Source organism: Melopsittacus undulatus, chromosome 7 (assembly GCF_012275295.1).
Source record: "Melopsittacus undulatus isolate bMelUnd1 chromosome 7, bMelUnd1.mat.Z, whole genome shotgun sequence".
Lineage (NCBI taxonomy): Eukaryota > Metazoa > Chordata > Aves > Psittaciformes > Psittaculidae > Melopsittacus > Melopsittacus undulatus.
This window is the reverse complement of record NC_047533.1, coordinates 27,051,007-27,076,932: the sequence shown is the minus strand read 5'-3', so window position 1 is coordinate 27,076,932 and position 25,926 is coordinate 27,051,007. Positions and strand designations below refer to the sequence as shown.

Genomic DNA, 25,926 nt, shown 5'->3' with positions numbered 1-25,926 from the left:
ACTCATACTGTGGCCAGCAGGGTGTGCCTTTTGCTCGCAGTTGTGAGGAGCTCTATCTAGTAGCAAAACCACCAAAACCCCAAGGGGGAGCTTAATACACAGCTCTGCTGCGTGTGGCTGCCTGTGGCAGCACCTCACTTTTGATCTCCTATGGAATACTTACATTGGCCACCAGCAAAATAGTAAATGTCCATAGCCACAATACTTATATACAGTAAAAGCAATAGAAACTTTGTGGTTCTATCTAATTAACAAAATAGATAATGTAATCAAAGACTTCATGTCACTCTGCTCAATTTTCTCTTTTGACTTTTCGTATCTTCTCTGGGCTAGTAGAAAGTTTTAAGTGGGCTCTCATGAAATGTATAATGAAAATGCTACACTATGAGACAATAAGGAAGCATCTATCCCACAACACTGCTTGCTAGCTTTTTGCCTAACAAGAAACAGCTGTTTGAGATGTAAGTAAGAATGCAACAGTCATTATTTTTGACGGAGGTATTGAACACATGTACACTTATTTGCTTGACTTGTGTTTAAACGTTATTGTTAAAGCTCTAACTTTTCATGTATTTTATTTGCATTACTGTATCTTAAAGGACAACAGTATGTTAAACAGGAGCCTTAAGATACACTATACAAAGGTTGTGTATCTGTGGCAGCCAACAGATATCTGAACCTTAAAATGTTAGGCAAGCATTGGCATTCTAGTTAACAAAAAAAAAAAAAAATTGGAGGGAAAGACTAGATGGGTATTTTCCAATGTTCTGGGTTCTGAATATTGCAAGGAGAGAAGCAAAACACAGTACGCATGACTTCTTTCACAGTGAGTAAAGAATGTTGTTTGTGGTATCAAATACACTGAAACTGGCTGTAAAGCAACAATTATATCCAGCCTTCAAATCTTGGAACACACTACATATGAAGGGACCTAAAAAATGGGAAAAGCTGCATGGCTATTAGTAGGATCAGTCTAAATTCTTATTTTCTGTGAGTGTGTAGTGCCATGTAAACCTCATAAAGTCCACTGGACCCCTATCAAAACTTTCAGCTTCTCAGAAGAAAAAAATGACCCATTGTGAACACAGGCCTAGTGTCTTACCATTTTCCTCATGGCAATACTCTTGTCCTGCAATGCTGCATCTCCGAAAAACCATCTTATTTTCAGTGAGGGTTCCAGTCTTGTCAGAGAAGATATACTGAATCTGGCCAAGGTCTTCAGCAATATTCAGTGCTCGACACTGAATTGTTGAGTCTGTTTTCTCATGGTAGAAATCAATGTCATTCTGTATTAAATAAATTTGTCCCAATTTGACAATTTCAATTGAAACATAGAGAGAAATTGGGATCAAGACCTACCAAAACAAAATATGGGGATTAAATAAAACCAAACTCTTTGGTGAGTTACAAACATGAAGCAGCTCTACTGAAGCTGAAGAGTTACATCAAGGATATGAATGAGATCAGAATATGACCAACAAGCAGACCAAAATTACCTGTAATAAGATGATCATTGTCCAGAACACATTGAATGCTGCTAATGTTGGAGGAATCAATTTCCCATCTGGCTCAGGGATGGTAAAAAAAGATATTTCTGAATACCTACTTAACCAAATTCCATGGCCTTAAAAACAAGATAAAGTGAGTCAGTTGTATGTAAACTGTATTACAATTCAGGGTCATAGTGGTAGGTGTTATATTCTGCAATTCTTACTTTGTTTTTAAAATACCATTTTATCTCCTGATTTTTTCTTCAGCAGGAACCCCATTAAAATTAAGTAAGTATCAATGCACATCTGAATAAATACTTTACATGCATTTCTATCAACAGGACATCTATACAGTATATCTCAGAATTAGAGGAATACTAACTACACTTGATAAACACCTTTTTTTTCTGCAGAAAAACCTCTGACAATTAATTGTATTATCCTTGCCTGTCCAGGTTTTAGTTAACATGTGAACACATCATCATTAAGTGTAGTCTGAAGAAGTTTTTTAGACATGTTTAAACACCTTTTTGATTTGTCATAAAGTTAGTCTGTTTACATTTACTCAAGCTCACTATTTAATCAATCCCTAGAATACCAAGTCCTTACAGCTCAAGTCACACTAGGCCTCTCCACAATGCTGTACATGCATTTCATGTTAACTGAAAAATCCTAAAAGAAAGTAGGAGTTTTGCTGAGCAATTACTGACAGAAAAGACAAATCAACCAGAGAAAAAAAGACATCAATTGGAGGAACAAGTTCCAAACTCCCAAATTCACACCACACTCCAGATCAAACATGACAACATGAACTAAAACCTGGCAGCATCCCCAGCTGCTGGAGAATAATGCTTGAATAAAGGCAGCTTCTGAGATGTGCTGTTAAAATTAACCAGCCCCCAAATAAACACCAAGCGTTAAAGGCTGTGCGAGGAAAACATGAGTTTGCTGAGTCTTACTTACCTATTGCACCAGTTAAACACATCAAAATTAGAAGCAGAACACACCAAAGGATATCAGTGTTCACTTTTCTTTCCAATTTACTGCGCTTGTAATAAGGGCCACTGTTATTAAGCATGGCTTTGGTTTCATGACCTGTAACCATAACACAGGTTGAAATTTTCTAATAGCAGGTATCAGAACCACAAGTTCTTTCTATTTGTAAAAGTCTGAGAAATGAGACATTTCTATAGACCAATATTGTAAATATGAGCAAACTAACTGCTCCTACAATATATGAATTCTGTCCTAAAAAAACCTGAAGCTAAAACAAAATCTGTCACATACACATTTAAAGTTTATACTGTCTATAATATTCCTTCCTATAAAAATTATCTCATTCTTGACTATTATAAACAATATAAGAAATGTTTAATACAGGTGCAGGATTTTGTAGAAAATATCTGGATACATCTTATTGATTAGTTGAAAAACCCTACCCTTTAATACAGAACACTGAAGATGAGCATTAGCTTCAGATTTGGACCAGAAAAAAAAAAAAAAAACCTAAGCAAGCCACTCATCTCCATCCCCATTTCAAAATCTGGCTTTACCACTGCAACTAACAGTTGAGGACAAGAGCCTGTTCACAAAGAACAGAGCTGCCATTCCATGAATCATCAGATGTATCAGTTATTTATATTGTTAAAATAGAAACAAACTTAATCCAGATATGCATTCTTAACATTTCTAGCTAGGCTGCTTTTGGCTGGACTTAGGCTTGACACTCTCAATTCCTATCTGTGCAATACTGTATCTTAGGGCACATAACTCTATCTTGTCTGCAAGGCAGCCTGTGAAAGCCAGTGTGATTCACTAACCTGCATATACCACTATGCCTACAACAGCTTCTGTGTTTCTTACTGTGCATCCTCGGAGCAGTAAGTTTTCCTTGCTGAGGCCCACTCGATCCTTGTTTGAATGCTCACTAAAAAACAAAAGTACATTATTTCAGCTCTAGCAATCACCACTCAGGTTTTACAAAGCCATTAGGGAGCAGATTTCCCAGAGAAGCTTCTAATTTCTGACAGCCATTCCGACATTTCCAATTGGACTTTTCAAAAGAATGGGATAACATGCATGCAGATCACCTTTGAAAATCCAGGCATGCAGGCACTGTATTAAAATTTTCTTGTGTTTACAAGCATAAGTAGGCAACACTATTGAAAAGAGCTAAAAACAAACACTGGAAGTCGGAAAGCCTAAGACTTCTACTTGTACTGTCAATATCAGAAAAAAAATTCAACAACATATAAAATCTCATTTTAAATATACTGTGAGCATCATTACTCCTGTAGCATACTTTCAGTAAAGGTAGGCCCACTCTTTGTCAAAGTCTTTTCTCAGAGACTAAGATTCATATGTATTTATTTTTCTTTTAATTTTTCTAATTTGTCAGTGCCCACATGGAAGAATATTGACATTATAACTCTTAAAACCTGAAAATAAGTCACCCCATGAAATAGTATTTTGTATTCCTACTGTCTACCAAAAAACATAAACTTATAGGAAGAAAAGACACGGATAGGCACATCAGTCAAAAGGAGCTTGATCAGGTCACTGATGGTTACACAAAACAAATCAGATTAAGAGAGGAAGCCATTCCTTCCAATTTCCATTTCTGAGCAATGCAGCCAGGCCATGGTCCAGATCAAATATTGTATGTAACACATGTTATTAAGAGCAGACTTGAAACAGCTGTTTCAAATATGGACTACACAATTCCAAAATAGCCTGAATTCAGATGTTTAAAGCATTCAATTCAAAATAAAAAGCACTAGCGGTCTTGCCCAGTTCACAATCTGCTGTTAGAAAGCCCTTCTGGAACGCTCTCTGTTGGGCCATACTCAGAAATGTAGTGGTGTAAGCTGACTTCTGTGCATATTGTCATTGATTTTTTAAGCAAACATTACAAGCTCTCTGAAAATTACTAAAAGCACCAAAGCAAATGACAATAGTTCAAGAGCCACGAGTCTACTTACACAAAGCCTCGGAAGCGACCAAGGTCATTGTTAGGACTTTCACACTCTATTCTACTAGAGAATTTTTCTGGATCAATTTCAGAGACCTAAAGCCATAAACCCAAACAAAGAGAGAACTCAGACAAAATGTGATGTAACTTAAAAACATTATAAATTCATATAAATTTAACTATTTAACAATTTAGCTTTGAAATTGTAAGTTGCTGGTGTTGTGGATGCTCTGCTTGCTACTCACCATAAATCAGACTTACACAGCATGGAAGGACTTACTACTAAATATCTAACCCTGGAAAGTATCAGTTGAATTGCTGATATTTTGAGAACACTGGAGAGGAGAGAATGGAAGAATGAGAAAAAAGAAAAAAAAAACTGCACGAACATCTGAAATGCGGACATTTCCCATAGGGGTTTTTTCATGATAAGGAAAAAGAAGAGACACTGTTTTCTCTGCAACCAGAAATTCTTCCAAACAGCCATTGCCATTGTCCCTGATACCATGACCAGGATGCTATCTGGGGTAATGCCTCTTATGCAGCACTGCCAGCCTTACTCAGCCTGAGTTTACAAGGACATAGCCGCTAGCTGAAACTCAGTTGGCAGGACACTAGAGGTCTGTAAAGCAGACCATGGTTCTACATGCAGAAACAATGCAGTTCTGACAAGAAGACTCTACAATGACTTTTTGTTTGTTTTTATTTGAGGACAAAATTAACAGTCTTGAACAGTAAAGGAACTGTAAATTTTTTTGGACAGTATGACTCTTCCTAGCATTTTGATACGCCTTTTTCTGGAAACAGATAAAACAATCTCTTTCTTGAGTGAGACTGAAATCAGATCTCACAGCAGGAGCTGGTATGCTATCAGCTTTGCTTATGGATATCACATCATGCCTTTGGCATTACCATAGTTGCTAAGTAGCAGGGGAGTTTTAATGCTCACAAGGTAGTACTTCTCACTTCCTTGCAACTGCTGACAATTCAGAGGCAGTTCAGGTAATTTTATCTCCAGAGGACTAAACAGTCTGTTATTATCAACAGCACAAAGGCTCCCTGCTGTTGTTTTGCATGATGTTTCAGCAGCAGGACTCAGCACCAGGTGTGCTGAGGGTTGCACTAATGCCAGGATTCTTTGTTCATTTGATATCACTTTCTTTCTGCTAGCCTTCAGCATTTTGTCTGCTAGGTATAATACTAAGTGTTTTATGGAGGTAAAAATATGTTTGCAATATGAAAAAACAGTGAAAAAGAGAAGATAGCATGTGCTTCTCTCTCTAGGTCTTTATACAGCACAGAACCCCCTTCTACGAAATTCCACCCATGACATGACACACACCCATAAATTATTTCTTGACTCTACCTGAATAGTTATTTCTACTGGCTAGCATTACTTGAAATAGATCTTTCTTACTCTGGGTTAAGAGAACACAAAGATTTGCCCCAGAATAATTCAAGTAACAAATTAGAACTGCTTTACTTAGTTATCTTGTTTTCAGATGGAGGTTGCTGAGCTATCAAGAATTTGGTAATCTAGAGGGCTGTGCAGTTTGGGGTTTTTTTGGGTTGACTATCTGTCATGTCAACTTTCTTATACCACTACAAATGCACAACTAATCACCTGCTCTGAATATCCTCTCACCACCTGCCTCTGCTTTAGATTGGTTTCTCCATCAAGGCTTGCCGTTTCAATGTAGCAGATCCCATCCAGGTCACTAGAATATAACAGCACCATGTCAGCAGGAATGATTTCATTACGTGAAAGCCGGATGAAGTCCCCAACATTGACATTCTTCCAGCACTCATCTATGTATTTCTTCTCCTTCCTGAAATACACACAGAAACAGTAATTTCTTTTACAAATGCATAAAGTGAAAGCTCAAATGCACTGCAACTAGAAAATTAACAGTTTATGCTTCAAAGTCATTAAAAAATCTCTGTTGAGGTAGTCTATTAGCTCAATGTGAATATAAATTACAAAGAATCAGCTCTGTGGTCCAAGCCCTGTTTTTCTGGAAATTACATTCCAGATACCCTCCCAGAATTATTTTAGCTCTATTTAAAATTCAGCCCACTTGTTTTCTGTGTTTTCATTATTCCAAGAGAGCAAACAGTGTTTTCAGGATTTCTCTGTGGGTCACCACTTTTTATTGCAATTATGCAACTAAAACTAGCAAATCTTTTTCACTTCTGATAATGCCTTTCAAAAATGTCTGTCTCCCAAGATGATGAATGTTTACCAGTAAGCCAAGAATATCCAGCAATCCCTTCACTGATGCTCTCAATAGAAATACTTGTATTTACAGGCTTTTATATCTTCATAAAATATATAGCTTTTTTTTTATACCTTTACTATTTATTTTTAATGTAAGGTACCAAGACTCTATAATACTCAGTCAGGGAAAGCTCAGGCCTGTCAAGTGAGTTGAAATTCTTTATTAATTAGAAATATCCAGGCATGACATATGTAAGTTTGAACTGTTTTCAATTTTCTATTTATAGCTGCTGTACTGTCCTCAGTTGAGATGAAGAATCTTCCTTTAATATAATCACAGCAGTTTATTGCAAACCCAGGTTTAGAGTGGTGAATAGGATGCAAGGTAACAAGCAACAAAGAATGTATGATGAGCTAGCTGGAGGCACACAGTAGTAGGGTACTGCAACACAGGTGATGAAACACAATTACAGCTGCTGTTACAAACTACACAAGTCTGGATGCAGCACATGTGTGTACAAGCTACTACTGCCCACAGTGACTCCCTGATTTTTCTGCCTTGCACAGTCTAACCCTAGAGCTACGTTTAAGGAGAGGAGCACGTATGCTCCACACTCCTTATGTTGCAGTTACTCAGACTGTGATATAGTGTGGGCTGTGCTACGGTTGTTTTGCATGTTGTGTTTCCTTCCCTGAATCTCATTCTAAGCTAAGAAGCACATTCCCACTGGGGAGTTGGGAAGTGCACCTACCTTCTACAGTGTAGAAATGAGCTAAGATGCTTCGTGACATGGCTGTTGTGTCTTGACTGGCACATACCTACTAGCTTTAACCGAAGTGCTTCTGATAAATACTGAAACAGACACTTCTAATGACCAAAAAAAAAAAATCAGAAAAATATTTCTTGCATGAAACTTTGCAGCCATATCTTTCAGACCTGCATTATCGGACAGTACCCTTTTGGAAATGCCTGCCTATAAACAGAAGGCACAAAGCCTGCCCAATTAATCAGTGTACTGATGACAGTTTCTCCAGTAAAGATAAAGTGAAGCTGGTTATGTTATTTAACAGTTAAGTGCAAAGAAATCAAAACCAGGAAGCAACAAAAGCTGACATAAAATGAAAGTGATAAAAGGCACATCTGTTTTCTCCTTAAGATGCACATTCACTAGTTTTCAATACAGAAAATGGCACAATGGAAAGCATGTAAAACTTAAAGCTACAGCCAAACCTATTACAAGATGGATGGACTAAAAAAAAAAAAAACTACTTTAGGAATTAACTTTGTTAACTTTTCATACCAGTACATGGTATATACAAATATTTTCTCTTGAAAACAAAGAAATAGATTGAGGGGGTAAAACAAAGAAACTAACAAAAAACCAACAAAAAGACTTGAATGAAAAATTTTTAAAGTAAATTAACAAAACCCAACTAATAATAGAGGTAAACAGGAAAAGGGAAGTAAGAGTCGCTGAAACAGGATGCCACTCTCAGATACTGAAGATACAACTTTAGCTTTGATAGCTGCAAAGGTGCTGATAAAGTAAATGTATTTGGGAGACATAGTGAGCTGAAAACTAGTGATTTTTAAGAACTACTCCTCAGGTACTGAAAACTACATCAGCATAACTATCAGCATAACTGTTTGTGTAGGCCAATTTATCCTGCTATGAAGGCCCAGTGAGTCCAATTAGGGCATAGTACCAACTGGAGCAGAATCCCCTGGCCACCCCAAAACAGCACCCTTTTACCTCACCCTCCAAACAGGATGGAAAGGATTTGAGAACCAGGAGGGTAGTGGGAGAAGATTATTTCCACAGCCAGTTTTTATCTAGAAAAGTTAGAGAAAGGATGGAAACAGAAAGGTAAACAAGGCAAAACAACCTCATAAGAGAAGAAAGCAATGGCATCACTGTATTATATACATGTAGCAAGATAAAAATACCAGGTAGAAATGTTGCCAATTTCTGCCACTGATTTCTACAGGAAGTTTTCAAAATGAACTGGAGTTTGCAAAACCACAAAAATATCTGGAAAATAATGATTTAGTGACAAAGCAACCCTCAGATTTATCCTTGAAGTAATTATACACTGGAGACTGAAAAAAAAAAACCAACACAAAAAAAAAAGAAGAAAAGCACTGGCACTCTCACTTCCCCATATTCTTTCTAACTACCGGGTATTTATTGAAAAATTATGAAAACCTATTTGTCTGTCCCACCAGTGTTGAGATAAGCCCTCAGGAGATAGGTAGTGATTTAAAAGAGAAGTATTTGCTATTTAATAAATGAAGTACTGAAAGTATATGATGCTTCTTTCTAATTGATGTACCTGCACCTACATGCAAGGCCTGGAATGAAGAAGAAATATACTTGAGAGGTCTGCAGAAGAGGGAAATAAGAAAATAAAAATGTATCAGACAGCAACGTTATATGCCCTACTGCTGATGCAGCGGATGAATTATGCACATATTCCTTATTCAGTTCAGCACAAAGTCAGACAAAAAAATTAAACTGTCATTAGTAGCAGGTCAGCAGAGGAATAAATGGATTTTTCCACCATGATCACCGCACCACAGTTCCACTGAAATGACGAGCTGCTGATTTTAATAGATGCTCAAACAGAAGTGCCTTCATACTTTGTGATTCATGGCTATTTTAATAAGATCCAACTACTCGAACTTACTCAAAATGTACAAGGACTGATAACTAAGTATTTAACATCCTAGCAGCAATTGAAACCCAAATTAAATTGCACATTAGTACATCTTATTGTTTATTGATACGTTCTATTACTCCACAAGAGAGAGATTAGCAGGAAAAAAAACCCAAACATTTTAAGCAACCCTTGTTTTATCAAATTTTCAAGACAGAAATAAGCTTTCCTGGAAAAATTAGCACACAGAAATGAACATCTAGTCACTCAGATAGATTCATCAAGGCACTGAAACTGGCACATTTTGTCAGGGATAAGAGACCACAGCACAACAAGTTTCTATTATGAACACCACTTTGCACAAAAGGAAGCCTCACAAGAGTTCAATTTCAGGATGACTGGTCTAATAATAATGCATATTATCTTCAGATACCAACAGGAAGCCTTCCAGCTTTCAAGCATGACAACTACTGCTTAGTTAAATTTTGAGATAGCAAGAGAAGCCATTATGTTGGGCACTTCTCAGCAGCCATGTAGGTTATCAGTATCTAACGTACACGTAAACTTACATAGACAGCATGTACAATGCATACAACCTCTCCAGATGAACAAATGCACAGTAAACAACCCCTGGAAACTGTGTTCAACATTAGCTAGTTCATCATGTTTACAATTTATGACCATACTTTATTTAATGCATGCGCTGGAAGAGTCACTACAATTTCTAAGGGATTCTTATTAGACAAGTTAAGAAATTCTGAATCCTAATGTGAGATTAATGGAAGTCCAAGATAAATCAGCTCACATGTAGTGACTGATCATTTTTGGACCAGTAAGATTTAATCATCCTAAACCATGCCTCCAAACTTATTTTTAAAGCCAGATTATACTATATAAAATATAAAAGAAATATAAAGAAATTAAAGAATTTAAAAAAAAGTTACAAAACCTAAATACTTAGAAGTACAAGAAGGAATTTTTACAGATGACTAATATGGCCACTGATTATTACACATTTTTGGTAATGAGGAACAAATCCAGCCAGAAGGGATAAGAAATTAATTCTGCTTATTGACATTTTTGTGTGATTGCAAGTAACACAAAGGTTTTAGGGATATGGATATTGAATGCTTCAGCATTCTGGTAATGAATTCTTTCAGGGTACATGGCTATTCATAGCAGAAACAATCCAGTTTCTCCGTTAAGTCTTCTCTGCAGACATGAAAAAGAAAGAAAATGTTTATCTCCCCTAATAGTCCAACTACTTGCTTCAACAGGTTGAATAGAACAATTCTGGGAAAACTGCTATATTTATTCATGGTTGCAGAACAAAAAGTTGCTTGTTCTTCCTTTGATGATATAAAATGATATTCCAGACTTTTTCCATGGTTATATGCTAGCTCTTAAAATAGTAGTAGAGTATGGCAAATGCCAGAAAGATGGAAATTCCATCCTCTGAGTAATATCACAATACATTTAACAGTAGTTATGTAGTACCAGATTGCAAACCTGCTGCACAGGCCAGTTAAGGCCATGCCTATACTACAGGGTTTAGGGTTTGGCATAAAAAGCTAGCACATTAATATTTTAGAAAAGTTTGTTTTCAGTGTAGTGCTTCCACTAGGAAAAAGTGTGTCTTTAATGAAAAGAGGAACCTTTAAATGTGTACTGTGTCTGCTATTGCTTGGACCTTACTGAATTTGCTAGTGTCTAAATACTAATCAATCCTCTCCTACAAGTGAAACTACAAAAACACAAGGTGTTTTTCAAAACAGCTGTTTGCCTACATGACCATACTCCTTTCATTTTTGTATTTTACAGGCTTTGAATGAGTCTTAGAATATCCTCTTGAAAGATATAAAAGAAAATGATGTGGGCAGCACTGATGTGTACTAAAATAATTTTTTGCCTCTTAATTTCCAATATGATCAGTTTGTGTTCCTGCCTTTTTATTTCCATGATGCTTACAGTGATTATAGAGGAATTAAAAATATACCTTTCAAAACAAATGCTATACACAACAATGCTTAACTAGTCAAACTACCATGGTTAATACAGTATGAACTCACGCATGAACACCTGTCTCAACCAAAAAATTTTTTTCAGCAAATTTTATACTAATTCGATATCCATTTAGCAAAACTGGTGATAAAACTCAACTAGACTAGTCCCTGAGCAACCTGATCTAATGAGACCTGCTCTGAGCAGGGGGTTGGACTAGACTTTTTCACAGTCTTTTCCACATATAATCAAATAATAGCAATGAACCAGAAAGACTGTTGCCTCTTACCTGCTATATACTTTGGTTAGTAAGTTGTTTATCTGTTTATCCATTTTGTACTTGGAGTAATCTTCCAGACCATCTTTCACTGCAATAATTGTCAGAACTGCTACCAGAGGTAGCATCGCAATTTCTTTTTGGAAGGCTTCCACCAGAGGAACCCAATTTAGAACAACTAGGAATAGGAAATATAAATTGGCAACTCTGAAACAAGAAGAAAATATAGGAGTTAGCTGTGCTAGCAGACAGTTGTCCTTATTTTCCAACTCCATGCTATACAGACACTTAAGTTAGCAGGGCTTTATCTTTTCTTCAGCCCAAGTGTAATTTAAGAACTAAGTATCCAGAACTTAGTTTTAACTCTCTGGTCAATAGATTACTTAGCTGCACAGTTGCTTAATATGCATGATCAAAAGATGCAGAAAACAAGAATTTTTATGTATTTTCAAACTTGTGCTCCAGGCATGTGCCTTCTAGTGATACTCTGGTGAACTTGCACTCTCTCAAATTTCCAGGTCTTTTAAATTTATCATCTCCGGGGGAGATAACATGTTTTTAAAAGGAAGCCATCCTACAACCTCCCTGTATGACTTTACAAATCAGCAGTCCTCCAAGCAGAAGGAGGGTGAAAAAAACTGGCAACAAAGACATGAGGAAGGAGAAAAATACATTTGCAGGAAATGAGCTGAAAATTCTACTGCAGATTGCTGTGTGGCAGTGCTCCAAGAGTAAGAAACATTTCAATAACCTGAAGGACAAAATTAGCAGAAATTACATAAGCTATGGAGAAAAGGATTAGCCCAACACTGATGATACTCAAGAGACTTGGCCAAACAACACAGATCAGGAGTGACAAGCAGGTCAGGAGGAAGAATAAGTTTTAACACCTGTCTATAAAGCAACACATTTAAATAAAAGGATTCCACTTCAGAAGAATGACCACAATGAAAAAGGAGTTCATTACCTGTGAAATTGTTCAAACAAATTCCGTGGTAAAAAATTTAATAATGTGTACTTAGTAGTCCGTATTTTGTTGTTCATGTACAGTTTTGATACTTTTTCATACTCTTCCTTAAAATGTCCCAAACAGGGTATTACTATCCTATGTTTGCCAATGGCTTTTGATGACTGATGGTACTTGTTACTTGAATTGCTGGGTCTGCTACCTTCTCTGCCCTCTGTAGATATCAGTCGTTGCCAACGGTATCGGGCCCAGCGGATGGGATCTGCCATTGTGCCTGGAATGCTTTACAATCCAAGGAATGTCCTCTATCTAGAAGCATGATAGAAGACAGCAAGTTACATGATAATTCTATAACGGTTTTTCTACTAAAAAGGCACAGTTACAGTTTTGAACAAGACTAGGAAAAAAATCATTTACATAAAAATCTGCAAACAGATAATTAATAGCTTATGTGAGGTCAGGAACCCCTGCTTCAAAGGTTGAATTTATCTGAATTTCATCCATCCTTTCAGGATCTTAGAGTTTGATTACTCTGTTAAAATGCACAGTATTTTTGTAATAGCACCTCCTGCAAGCAGCCCACCCACCAGTTTCTTGTGATGCAGTATGGTGAAGGAAATAGACAAGCTGCTAATTCTGCAGAGAACAGCATTTTTGAAGGAATCCTTATCTCAAACACTGCAATCCTTGCTGATGGTTAACAACCTTTATTAAACTCAGGAGTCAATGATACAACAATAGGCACCTGAATACAGTTTTAGGTATGAAGCAAGGAATTGCCAGTGACAGGCACTAAGCAGTATGAACAAAACCCCTCTCTTTATTGAATTAGAAACAGTTTTGAGGATTTTTACCAGCTGAGAAAGGATGAATAAACTTCATGCCAATGCTTCTCCTCCTTCACCTTACTAAGCTCCAGCAATCTACCCAGGAATTTGTTTTCCTAAAGAAAGCTAAAATTCATAGGCAGAGATGATGCTCACTTTACCAAACCACCCAGTGCAGTTAGAAAGGGACAAGGACTTTTACACACACAAACTATGTTTTAACAGAAGGCCAAAATTTCTGTTTTTTATAATTTACAAGTTTTTACAAACAACAGTTACTGCACTTTTTATAGTAATTCTTCCATAGAACAGCTCGTCTCATAATTGTTTAAAACTATAACCTGTGTGAGGCCTGAATCATCAGTACAGCTACTTCCGACTGCAGATTACTTTCCTTCCATCTGGGATCTTACTATCCGCATATATTATCTTTTCACTATAATGTTCTTCCTAAATTCCCCCACCAAATGCTGCCTCTAACACTTGCTGCGTTTTTCTAAACAAAATTTCTTTTCTACAGATTACCTTCGTAAAGACTATCTGATTAGTCAAACTACTCCTGATTTTGGCTTCAGTCACGTCCCGCTTATATCCACATGTATCTTGGAAGTGACAAATGCCCCTCTGTTGCTCAAATTCCACCAAAATGTTGCTTTAAAAAGTAATTTTTTGAACTATCAAATTCACATTATCATATCTTCTCTTACATACATCTTCCTTGATTTTTCCTTTCTTCTATTACAACTGCAGAAATCTTGAAACACAGGCACAACGTCCTCAGCAAGTCCTTTAGCATTGAGCTACTATTAATACATCTACATCAACCCACTGTCCTTAAAAAGAAGGTTCTGCAAACTTCCTAAAATGCCTGGTCCACTGTCTCACTACCCTTTTGCTTAGAAAGCTTTCTGTTAATGTCTAACTGGTCTCTCCCTCTGACCAAATTAAGATGGTATATTTTTGTCCTATCATCATTAGATATGAATAGTTACTGCCTGTTACAATCTTAATGGCTTTGAAGACTGTCACCACATACAAGAAACTCTTGTTCTTTTTTAGAAACCAAGATCTGCATGTGAAGGGAGAAGAGGAACAAGGAAAGGAAAACAAACCTCTATATAGCACCTCCTCTAAGCATCCCCTAGTGGTTCCCACATGAATTACTGCTTTCCCAAGGCTCTTCTGTAGCATTTCCCCAGGTGATATGAGACCAGTTTGCGAAAAAGAGACTTCCCTTTATTCTCAGTGCTAAACCTTGTGGTCCCAATAAACACCAGACTTCCAAAGGCAAGCAACTGCTGCACAGAAAGGCAGTTAAGTCTGGGACTTCTCAGAGAAACAAGGAGGAGGTTATGAAGATTTTCCAGAATATAAGGCATTCTCTTTATTTTCACAAAATGTGACATCTTCGTGTCTTTGTTCTCTCTAATTGTACTGCCTGGGGTACAGTACCGAAAGGGACTGCCCTCTGGATAGAGGCTACTACCCCATTTTAATCAGGGTCAGTCTTTCCTCCAGAGATGCAAACTCTGACCTTGGCAAGCAGCTGTTTCATAACAACAGGATACTTTTAAGGTATTGCTACCATATAGTAGAAATCTGACATGCGAATATTGATCTGTATACATGTGAATGAGATGCTTCAATTCTTTTGCACTGAGTCTGAGAACAAGTCTAAAGCTTGGAAGGTAGCCAGGTCTTAAAAATGTTCAGGAACTGCAGAATGTGCTGCTAGTGGAATTCATACCTGGCTATGCAGAGCTCTCCAATACACCTAGGGCTCCTAAAAAATCAAACCAACACATCTACATGAGTCAGGACTGAAACAAACAACAAAGACCTTCATATTAAGATATTAAATATTAGTATTAAATATTAAACAGCATTTGAAAAGCTGACTGGCTGAAAAGAAGAACTCTCTTCTTTCACAATAATGAATTTTAGCAGTTGAGCTGTGAAAAAAAAACACCCCACCAACCTAAATTTCTAGATTTTCGATGACATCCCTAAGATTTAACCATTTTGAGGAAACACCACTTAACTGTCTCTATACTGTGACAAATCAGTAACTTCACAAATAGATCTTAGGCAATAAGAAGCCTTTTAAAGAATGGCTTGCTTTAATTAACAATATGCTGGATTATCAGGGAGATTTTTAACAAGATTTCTTCTTTGTTCTGTTAAATTTATCCCTTTCCAGCTTCCACCTTTAGCATGAATCATACAGGGTGTGATAACTACCCACACTTTTGCTTGAAACAGTAATTCTTTGCCCAAGTGCAGTAAATCAACCTATCTCTACATGCTGTTACAATGTGCAATATCCTGTAGAAAACTTAAGTAAGTAAACACCCCAAAATATTTCTAGATGCCATGAACCATGCACTTGATAGGTTTGACTTGTAGAGAAAATCATGCTGGTTTTCATAAGACCATCAAACAAACATCTGATACTGGTGACTTCTGTGACCAGAAGCAGCAGCAGAAGTAAGGAAACACTTTCTCAAAGCAAACTCCTAGGGCTAATGGGAATGCAAAGGCTTTAAATGGTAGATCCTGTTCACTCAGTGAAAATTATGTAGGCAAAATAACCTACTAAAGCTAAACCAACTTTAAAAGCTTAAGAATTATGTTATCAGTAACATGCAAATAAAGATGGGAAAAGAGAGCTGAGAATCAAGAAGAACAAAAATGAAAAGCTGACAAATTTCAAGACCTTCTAAATTCTAACTCTTTTTGGTTTCATAATCTATTACCTTCTATAGCATTTGATACCTGGTGACCACTTTAATGGAATATGGGGAGAGTACTGAACATTTAGCATGACAGCATGCTAAGACAAAATTCCTCACCACTGGAGCTGAAGATTCAAACTGCATAAGCAGTGCTGCTGAAGAGCAGTCACCTCTCACTGCATATACATCCCTGACTCCTGACACAGCTCCAAAAACTCTGCCCCACCCTTCCTCACCCTCCTTCAGAGAATCACAGCTTAAAAAGGAACAGGAAACATTGGGTTCAGTTGTGTGCACTGTGTATTTCTGCCATTAGCCCCAGCATTTTATTTTAACAACTTTTAAGAAAACTCTGAAGAAGACTGTATGGACAAGATATAAGTAACATAAAACCACTGCAACTGCACTGTACTGAAATCGCTTTATGAGAAGAAACAAATGATCTGCTATGGTCAAAACAGTGAATCAGGCAATTAACCAGCATCTTGGAAAGAAAATACATGGATCTCATACTCTGCCACAACACCCTCTGACTCACCTGGGATTTGACTGAACTACCATTTAAAAAAGTTTGGGTTTTTTTGTCGTTGTTTTAATCATTTGCACTTCCATTTTAAAATAGCATTTCATAAGTTTGCAAACTTTAGAAACCTTTTTTGGGTTTTTTTTTCATCTTTTGAGAATTTTTCTTCTTCCTCTTAAACTTGGATCATAAAGTAATGAGCACCTTTTCTTTGGTTAGCTAGAAGGAGGACAAAAGGTGATTCATCAATTTCATGCTAGATATTGTAAAGCATGAAGTTGCCAAAGATCAAATAAAAGCTGGTTTAAGCATTTTTTCTATTAAATCCCTTCTCCTAAAACATTATTTTACCCTCTTGCCATGTCATTTTTCATAGTAAATTCTTGAGTTCTCCAGCTTACATGAATTCAAAGTAATAAAAAATGGCAGATGTTTCTTTAAACACTGGAAAACACCCATGAGATGAATTACTTTGAAGCAGTATTTTAAAGGTTTATCTGAAAAATACCCAAACACCAAACAAAAACAATAAAGACCTTTATGCTTAACAAAACCCCAAGAATAATGTTCATGTATGTGAATACAGGAACCCTAAATGATCACACACTAAGTCTTGAGGATAGCATGACACAAGCTAGGCTGTTCTCATTTTGCATTACACATTCAAGTGAATACTAGTTCATCTTGTTAGATGGCAATATCTGATACAGAGATAATCTGGATGACTTACATGAAAAAACGCAAGATATTGCAGAAACCTCACTAATGTCACATGATCATGATGAAATGTGGAAGAGAATTATCTGACACTGGACATATTTGCTTTCTCTTCACCTCAGGTTCCCTCGTGTACTCCAATTCTTTAAACTGCTTATAAAGCACTTTAAGATACGGAAAACTGCAAGGACTGGATACGGTTAATGTGCAATAGCTGGTTGTCAAATCTTTGTAAAAGCAAGGCACAACAGTGTCATTTTTACCACAGGACAGCTCAACACTTTACACTATCCACGTTTGAACATCCTATACCACAATAAAAAAAAAAAAAAACCTTTAATAACTCTCTGCTAGTGGCAGTGCCAAGAAAACTCTCAGGTTAAATAGTCCACATACTGAATGAAGGGTATTTCATCATAAAGACCAGTATAAGCATTCTCTTCTATGTACATTTCATGTTGAAAAGTCTTTTTCTTTTCCCATCACTTGCCTTTCATTGGCTCTTGTAAACTTTATCAGCTCCCAATTCCATGAAGTGCCACCTTCACACCTGCATGAAAGCCTTTGCTCCTAGCTTTCCTGAAAGAAGATGCAGCTGACTTAAAATCTCTTAGTTCCAATTATATTATTCAGTAGCTTTTGGTGCTAGTCAGTAGCCTTCAGTTTTCTTTCTTGAGACTGACTGTAAAACAGATATGTAGATAATTTAGCCAATGTTTATACTGCTCTGGAACTCTACCTTATTATTACACTGTGGTCATTTGCTCACATGTCATGTGAAATGCCCTACCATTTACCCCAGCTTCTCTTGACCACTTCCTCCCTTCTGACAACATCCTTCTCTTTTCCTGTGATCTCAAAATAGTTAGTCCTCATACTTCTTTCAGAAATTTCTCTGTTAAATACACTTAGTAAATTATATATTTCACAAGAATGTTCCTCAGACCACTGGCACATGCATATGTATGGTACATGTTTCTACCATGTTCCTCCTCAGTAACAGTCTTTGGACACAATGTGCAGGAGGCCTTCTGTGTCATCTGGGCTGTTACCAGTAAAAAGTTATAACTCAATTCTTGGCAAACAGAAATGCAACCAAAAAAATTGCATTAGCTTACCTGAAAAAATGTCTAGAGCACCTAAAAGGGAAGCAATTCAAACAGTGCATCTCTCCAGGAATACCCCTTTTCTTACTTCTCTTCCTGAATATTTCAGGATATTCTGCAGGTCTGAGGTTCTGGGGTGATCAGAGAAGATAAAAAATGCTAACCCAGATGGAAGTGATGCTATGCCAAGCTATTAAAGAGCAGACTAACCCTGATCCAGAGAAAGCCACATTTAAATCTCTTGGCAAGTGTTACTGCACAGGCTTACTAACACTTGCATTGCTACATTACAACTGGAGTACACTGACAGAACTATCCAGACTAAATGTTAAAAACACCTCTTAATCATTTTTGAAAACTCAGAAGCTATTAGATAATGAAGTAGTTTAAGGGAGCCATGGCCTAAAGATTAACACTGTGAAGAACAAATATTTCTTGTCTCCTAAGGTTTGCTACTTTCTCTGTAACATGCAGTTTCACAAATTTGGAACATGTCTTTGCAAGTCAATATGAAATCTGCAGAGACACCCTAATACGCTAAATAGATCTGGATAAGAGACTTGTGCTGCCAATTTATGGGACAAACAGCCAAAAACCTGCAAGAATCAAAATTTCGATTCTAAAAAAAAAAAGTGGTTATTTGCAACCATGTATTATGAGTTATATTCACAAAGGGAATGTTAAGGACTCTTGGTTTTAAACTGGAAGGCAGATGTTACTATGAAAAGTGAAATACTACGGCAGTGCTTTCCCATGCACTCCTACCTACAAAGTCTGACTTGGCATGAGCAAGGCTGAAAACCTGAAAGCCTTGACATTTTTTATTCTTGAAAATGTCTTTTGTTGTTTTGTTGGTTGTGAGTACATTAAGCTAGCCACTGGCAGCTCTTCACAACTAAAAAACAATCAGCAGGCTGCATTTAAACCCACTAAATGTCAAGGTCCTGACACAAGGTCAGTCCCAAGTTAATTTAATAATAAACCATACATGCAGTAGTACTGGTTAATGTCCTACAGCATGGGAGCAGTAAATCTCCATCTTGGGTAAAGCTATTTTCGATGTCAATCAAGTCTTGTACCTACAGGCACAATGAACCATACACTACCAAATTTTAGGTTTAAAACTCACATGAATCATGTATTTCTGCTACAGGTAACTGGTTTCAAAATAAAAGTGAAGACTGCTGGAGAGCTATGATTTGTGCAAATATTTTATATCCTCTTCTCTATTCATTTATGCCCCATTATCATAGGCAACAGTGGTCTTTCAGAACTGTAAACTAAAACCTTCCAGGCTGTCTTACACTTTTATGACCATCTTTTCTCACCAGTTTAGCTTATGGTCATGCAGCATTTAATCGCTGCAGAGGCTTTGATACATGTGGAATTCACATTAATTTCACAGTAAGACTAAGGTGTGGGCCATGTTAACAAATTTATACTGGTGTTCATATGGTGCAATAGGATGTGATTGTTTTTGTAGTCAAGTGTATGCTGCCTAAGTTGCAGTAAGTAGTTTTAAAGGAAATGGATCCATATTGGCAGTATTACTGGGTTGTAACTATGGTGATTTCTTTAAAGGGTCAGAACTTTGTTGTGTAGACAAGGTCTAGGTTAGTCATTGAAATTTACACTGAAGTTCCTGTTACAGAAAGAAAATGTACTTAAGTTCCTAGAATACTAGGTCCTATTCTTCTGGCTTTCTAAGGCACCTACATTATCAGCTAGCTCTTCAACGGTTCCAGAAACTCCCAAGGCATCCAGAGAGGCTTCCAGGCTTAATGCGCTAGAGATCTTCAAAGGCTCCGGGAAATTAAGTTATATGTATGGTGACAGAAAAAACACAACTCCAATAATAAAAAACCAACTCTCCATAGCTTATTTTAAATGAATGTACTAGATTTGATTTTATCTTAAAGACTTTCTGGTTTTATCAGACTTTTTTGACAACATTGGAAGCCAGAAATGTGGATGCTACACATGTGGGCATGAGCTACTTAATATCTAGATAACTAACAGCAGTTAAGCCACAAAAGTACAAATTCCCATGAAGGTCTTCAAGTACTCTGCAGAATTAGATGGCTCATGTCAAGGTCTGTAACTGTGCAGCTTCACTGTTTTCTAGCAAAACAGATTAAACTTTCCTTAAGCATATTGCAATCATACCTACCAAAAGTGTACTTAAATATGAACAATTTACACACAGTCTTCTGATTTTCAAGAAGCTGCAACAATAGCTACAACAGATGTGAGGTACCTGTGTATTTGAAAGGGATGGTAATGCTGCAGCACCTTGATTGTCAATGCTGCTGTGCTGATCCAGTGTATTTCTATTCTAGCTTCAGCAACAACTGCTGTCCATAAGAACAGCTCTTACTTTCTACCAGTAAAGCAATTTCCTCACAGGCAGTCCAGCTGCAAATGACAGCGCAGTTTTAGAACATAAGCTGTGCATCACATTTTCCTTTGGCATTTCAAGATTTTCAGCAGGAGATCCCTTCAGAGGCAGTTCTGATGGTCAGACGCAAACTATGCAGGTGTCCAGTTTTCATTTCAGCCTCATAAATTCCTTTCTGACATTTAGTATTGCTGTTTCTGTCCTTGCCCTTCTCAATCATCTTCATGCTCCCTGTCTTTTTAGTTCTCTTCCTGTACTGTTTATTATACTCAGATGTAAAACTATGCTCAGATTTTGCAGACTTCACTTATTTCTTAACACTGATTTCAACTCCTGTCCAACTGTGCATTGCCACTATACTTAAATACATAAACATATTTTCATTTTATTAATGTGACAGCAGAAACTATACTGGTATTTATATGCATTTTAAATAGCGTATCGGCATATATTGATGGTTTCTGGCTTTATATGGACAAGACAGGGCTTTTGTGGTTTCTGTAGTATCTCTTAAATTAGGTGTGATACAGGTGGTCATCAGCCACAACACTGTTCAATAGAATTCAAGACAGCAGTGAACATAATTTTCCAACACTGCAGTGAATTTTGGACAGAATTCACTCTTCTATAACCTCAGGAACACAATCAGGTATTTGTTATGGAAAAATAAAACTTAACTACTGCTTGGGGATATTTTGACAGGAATAACCCATGAATCCACTTTAAGGACTAGAAAGTTTCTGCACTACTACAGAATGTGCCTCTGAGAAGATATTCAGGCTTGAGAGAAGTATCCTACAGAAAATCATGGCTCAACTATAAATTAAACCTTTAAAACTGCAATTATTATACATGAAGTCAAAATACAGAGGAGCCTAGGGAGGAGAAAAAGAAGAAAAAAAAAGCAGGGGTTAAGAATGCTCAAATTCTGACTCTAGTAACCTGAAAACTGTGAGACACTAAAGAAGCAGTGCTGAGAGTAGCTGAACTGAATTAAAAGCTAGCACTGAAAGGAGTTGCTCTTGCATCTCCTACCTCCTGCTCCTGGCTTTGTTCCATCCTTCGTAATTTATCTGGTACTTACTGAACATGGTTCAACTCACTGATCTGCAAGACCTTTTACTAACTCAAAAGACAATAACATTGTTTGATTTCCTGATTCAGTTTGAAGCTGTGAAAGTAACGATGTTGGCACAGGATAGTGGAACAGAAATATCAGATTGGAGTGAGTGTCTCCCAGTACTTATGTAGAACACTCAGTCCTGATTTTGGTCTAGTTTCAGTTAGAAATATGTATCAGCTGTGGCTATTGCTTTTGAAATCCAGATCACCCGCAGTAGTGGTGGTTAACAAATAAATGTGATCCTTGTCTGTCAGTCCTAGCTTTTGCTCCTGTGAATAGTCACTGCCCACAGTAAATATCCAGTCTAAAACAATGTCTTTAGACCAGCTTTTGGGCTATGTAAAGAAGTCAAGAGAATAAAATTCTGCTCTGACCTTGGGGAAAGCATTTAATGCCTCTCTGCTTGTCTTAGCTTCAGCTGGGATAGAGTTAATTTTCTTCCTAGTGCTGTGTTTTGGATTTAGGATGAGAGTAAGGTTGATAACAAGACTGATGTTTTAGTTGTAGCTAAAATGGTTACCCTGATCAAGGACTTTTCAATCTGTCAAGCTCTATCAAGTGAGGAGGGGCACAAGAAGCCAGGAAGAAGCAGAGACAGGACACCTGATCCAAACTAGCCAAAGGGGTATTCCATACCACAGCATGTCATGCCCAGTGTATAAACTGAGGAGAATTACCTGGAAGGCCTTATCATTGCTTACGTCAGGCTGGGTATCAGTCAGTGGATGATGAGCAATTGTATTGTGCATCGCTTGGTTTTCTTGGGTTTTACTCGTCTCTCTCCCTTTCATTACAATTATTATTTTTATATTTTACTTTATTTTAATTAACCTGTTTGTATCTCAGTCCACATGTATTACCTTTTTTCCAATTCTCCTCCCCATCACAGTGGGGAAATGAACAAATAGCTGCCTGGTACTTCATTGCAGGCTGGGGTTAAACCATATCACTGCTGCATTCCATCACTTTGAAAAGAGGAATAATGACAATTTTGTTATCTCTTAATGATGATATGAAGATAAATATGTTTTATAAATACGAGGTTTCTCAATACTATGGTCATTGGCAAGACATGAATACCCTATTACTTTAGTATGAAAATATTAGTAATTTTTATATTAAAAGTACATTTTACTTTAGCAACTTTACTTCTTAAAGAAAAATAATTTCCTTTTAGCGAATTTGATTTTTCATTCTCATCCTTGCAAACATTTTTTCATCACTAAGCCTAGTAATTGTTATTGAGGCCTAATCGCGTAACTGACCATGTGCACCATGCACTCCTCCAAATTTTCCCGAAGCTTCAGGCATTTCCCTGTGACTTAGATGGACGTAAGTCTACTTCCTTGACATAAATCTGTAAATATGTACAATCTTACACTCTTTCTCTCAATCACTGCCATGAACTATTAAAACAAAGGCTTCTGTTACCAGACTCAAGGTCTTACTTACCTTTTCTTTCTGATCTACTTCCAGAGCAACTTAGTCGATGAGATTACCATACACGGGGGAGGGGGGAGTAGGGGAAGGGGCATTTAAAAGCATAATAGCATAAACCACCTTCTTCCACTACTCACAACGGCCGCGGTAACACCGAGCTTCAGCCGCCGAGGGGACGGACGCGAAGCCGCCGCCGGGTTTTGCTGGGGGCGTTTCGGCCTTCACAGCCCTTCCCCGGCTGAGCCCCCTGATGCCTTCAAAACGCCACCCGCCGTGAGCAAGAGAGGACCTCCTTCCACGTCTGGAGGAGAGAACAGGCAGGTCGCCGGGGACGACATTGCCTTTCCGGGCCTCTGACCACCTGCTCCACACCCGCTTCAGGCCGAGAAACGGCACCTGCCCGGCAGCAGTAACCCGGCCCTCGCGCCTCAGCTCCGTCCTGGGGGCTCCTGACTGCCCTTGGAGTCGGGGCCGGCTGCGACTCCCGCAGGCAGGCGGCGGTGACGACCTTCCCATCAGCCGGCGGCAGCCCTATTTTGCTGCGGGCTCGTTTGTCCCCACGGGCGTACGGCAACGCGGGTGGCTCCGCCGCAGCCTCCTCGTGAGTGCACTCCTCCACGCCCTGCGCTTCCACGTTTCCCGCTCGTAAGGTCTCGGCCCAGGAGCCTGGTACTGGTGTCCTCCCACCTCACCAGCCGCGAACCCGGCCCCGCAGCCAACCTGCCTACCTGACCCCTACCCGCCCTGGCGGGCTTACCGGTGGTACTCTGCACATCCCAGGGCAATGGCCGCGTCCCCCACCGCTCCCGTCCGGTCTCTGCTGCCGCCCCGCCCCACCGGTGCTGCCTGCCTGCCCGCCCTCCCGCGCTGCGCTGCGCCGCGCCCCTCCGCGGGCTCGGCCCGCCTCCGCCTTCCTCCTCCTTTCCCCGGCATCGCTCTGAGTCTTAACGCACCTCGGCTCGTACCTGCCGGCATTTTGCCGCTCTTGTCGGCTCTCCCGCTAGGGTCTTTCTCTCCTGGGGAGTGACTGAGGCGGGACCCCCCGCGCCGGACTGCGCGGAGGACCCTTCCAGCAGCCTGCGGCTCCAGGTGAAGGAGAGGAAGCTTTCCTCGTTGCTGTAAGGGCCTTTGGTTGGCAGTTCGGGAGGCGAGGTCAGGTACTGCCACGGGAGCCCGTTCCTGGAGCCGGGGGCAAACACGGCTGGCTGAAGGCAGGCAGGATGCCCCAATGGCCAGGCATCAGCAGTTTTACTCCTGCCAGGCTCAGGAGCTGAGTTGCTTTTGCAGTCTCTGTCGACCGCAGCACTTGCCCATCAAAAGGATAGTTATTGTTTAAAGGCTTTTTGTGTGTTTTCTTTTCCTTGAGGCCTCAGCAGATGGAGGCTGTGGCAGGAGTGCGGCTATGACAGAACCTGACACTCTCGACAGCTTGTCAAGGGAATTGATGTTCTTGATATTTTGCCAGGACAGTCTGGCACTGAAGGCAGCTCAGCCTGTCTAAACATCAAGTTTTCTAGCCACTGGGCTAATCAAGGTTAGCGAACAGTCTCTCATGCTTTCTAGGATGTAAGCCTCAGGCTATCGAGAAACTGCCCAAATTATCTTAAACAAATCACTGCCATCGTGTGAGTTACTTCATCAATAGCCCTTTTAAAGCCTCACACTGTCATTTTTACTGCCTCCGGGAGTACTCTTGAAGGCTGCTCCTTCCGATTAAATAGGGTGGAGTTTTACACAAAAGTGAGAAGATTCCTACTCAAAGATCATCTTCTGTTGAAAAAGAATGAAAAACAAAACCTCCAAAACAAGACGTAAACAAACAGTTACTTGCAGACCCCTTGGTCCCTATTGAGGTGGACTGGAGTTAACAGGTACTTGTCCAGTATCACCAATGAGCTCCTAACAGATTACCAGGAGGGCTATGCTGAGCTGCTGTAGTTGCTTGCACTCTCCTTCACATGTATATGATGTTGTTTTCCACTGTTGTCCTGTATTTTAGCATGCCCTGCACCCATGGCCAAACACTGAAAATGCTTTGGTTATGTTTCAGTGAACAGCAGCTGATGGGCTGTTCTTTCAAGTGCCTGTATGCCTAGCAGGAATTTTGAGCATATTGGTGGAATAAAAATACACCTACATGAAGAAAGTCTGTAACTGCTGCCTTGAAATTAAGTATGTTCATTCTTCTGGGCAGGAAAAGATACGGAGTTCTGTCTCTTTGCAGGATCTACCACCTTTGCTGGCTCAGGTGCTGTAGGAAAGAAGATGCAACTCTGGGTAGGGTAGAGGAAGCTGCTGCAAGACACAAGGTGATAATAGGCCTGTCAGAAAAGTTACTTTAATATTTCATAGGTTAACATATTGATTTATCGGAACTTCCAGGTTAGGAAAAAGACCACACAGCTTTTAACAAAATAGCTACCTTTTCTGTTACTATATCAGAGGTGTAAATAATTTGTATGCAGAGTCCCACAT

The 25,926-nt window shown here is 38.7% G+C and overlaps 1 protein-coding gene across 4 annotated transcripts in view; it reads right to left on the bottom strand.

Moving 5' to 3' along the window:
• The window catches only part of ATP10D (ATPase phospholipid transporting 10D (putative)), a 52,002-nt gene extending 27,720 nt beyond the window's left edge, over positions 1-24,282 (bottom strand). For 2 of the 4 annotated variants that reach the window (XM_013129037.3, XM_031048893.2), the window contains exons 1-9: positions 24,209-24,282; positions 12,583-12,891; positions 11,628-11,822; positions 6,086-6,290; positions 4,472-4,557; positions 3,311-3,417; positions 2,454-2,585; positions 1,497-1,624; positions 1,103-1,355 (exon numbers count right to left, since the gene is read on the bottom strand). In XM_013129037.3, coding sequence (XP_012984491.3) covers positions 1,103-1,355; positions 1,497-1,624; positions 2,454-2,585; positions 3,311-3,417; positions 4,472-4,557; positions 6,086-6,290; positions 11,628-11,822; positions 12,583-12,851 — 1,375 coding nt within the window. In that variant the 5' untranslated portion in view covers positions 12,852-12,891; positions 24,209-24,282. The remainder of the gene's footprint in view (positions 1-1,102; positions 1,356-1,496; positions 1,625-2,453; positions 2,586-3,310; positions 3,418-4,471; positions 4,558-6,085; positions 6,291-11,627; positions 11,823-12,582; positions 12,892-24,208) is intronic. The other 2 variants (XM_031048891.2, XM_031048892.2) reach the window with 2 other exon arrangements.
• Between the last annotated feature and the right edge of the window lie 1,644 nt (positions 24,283-25,926).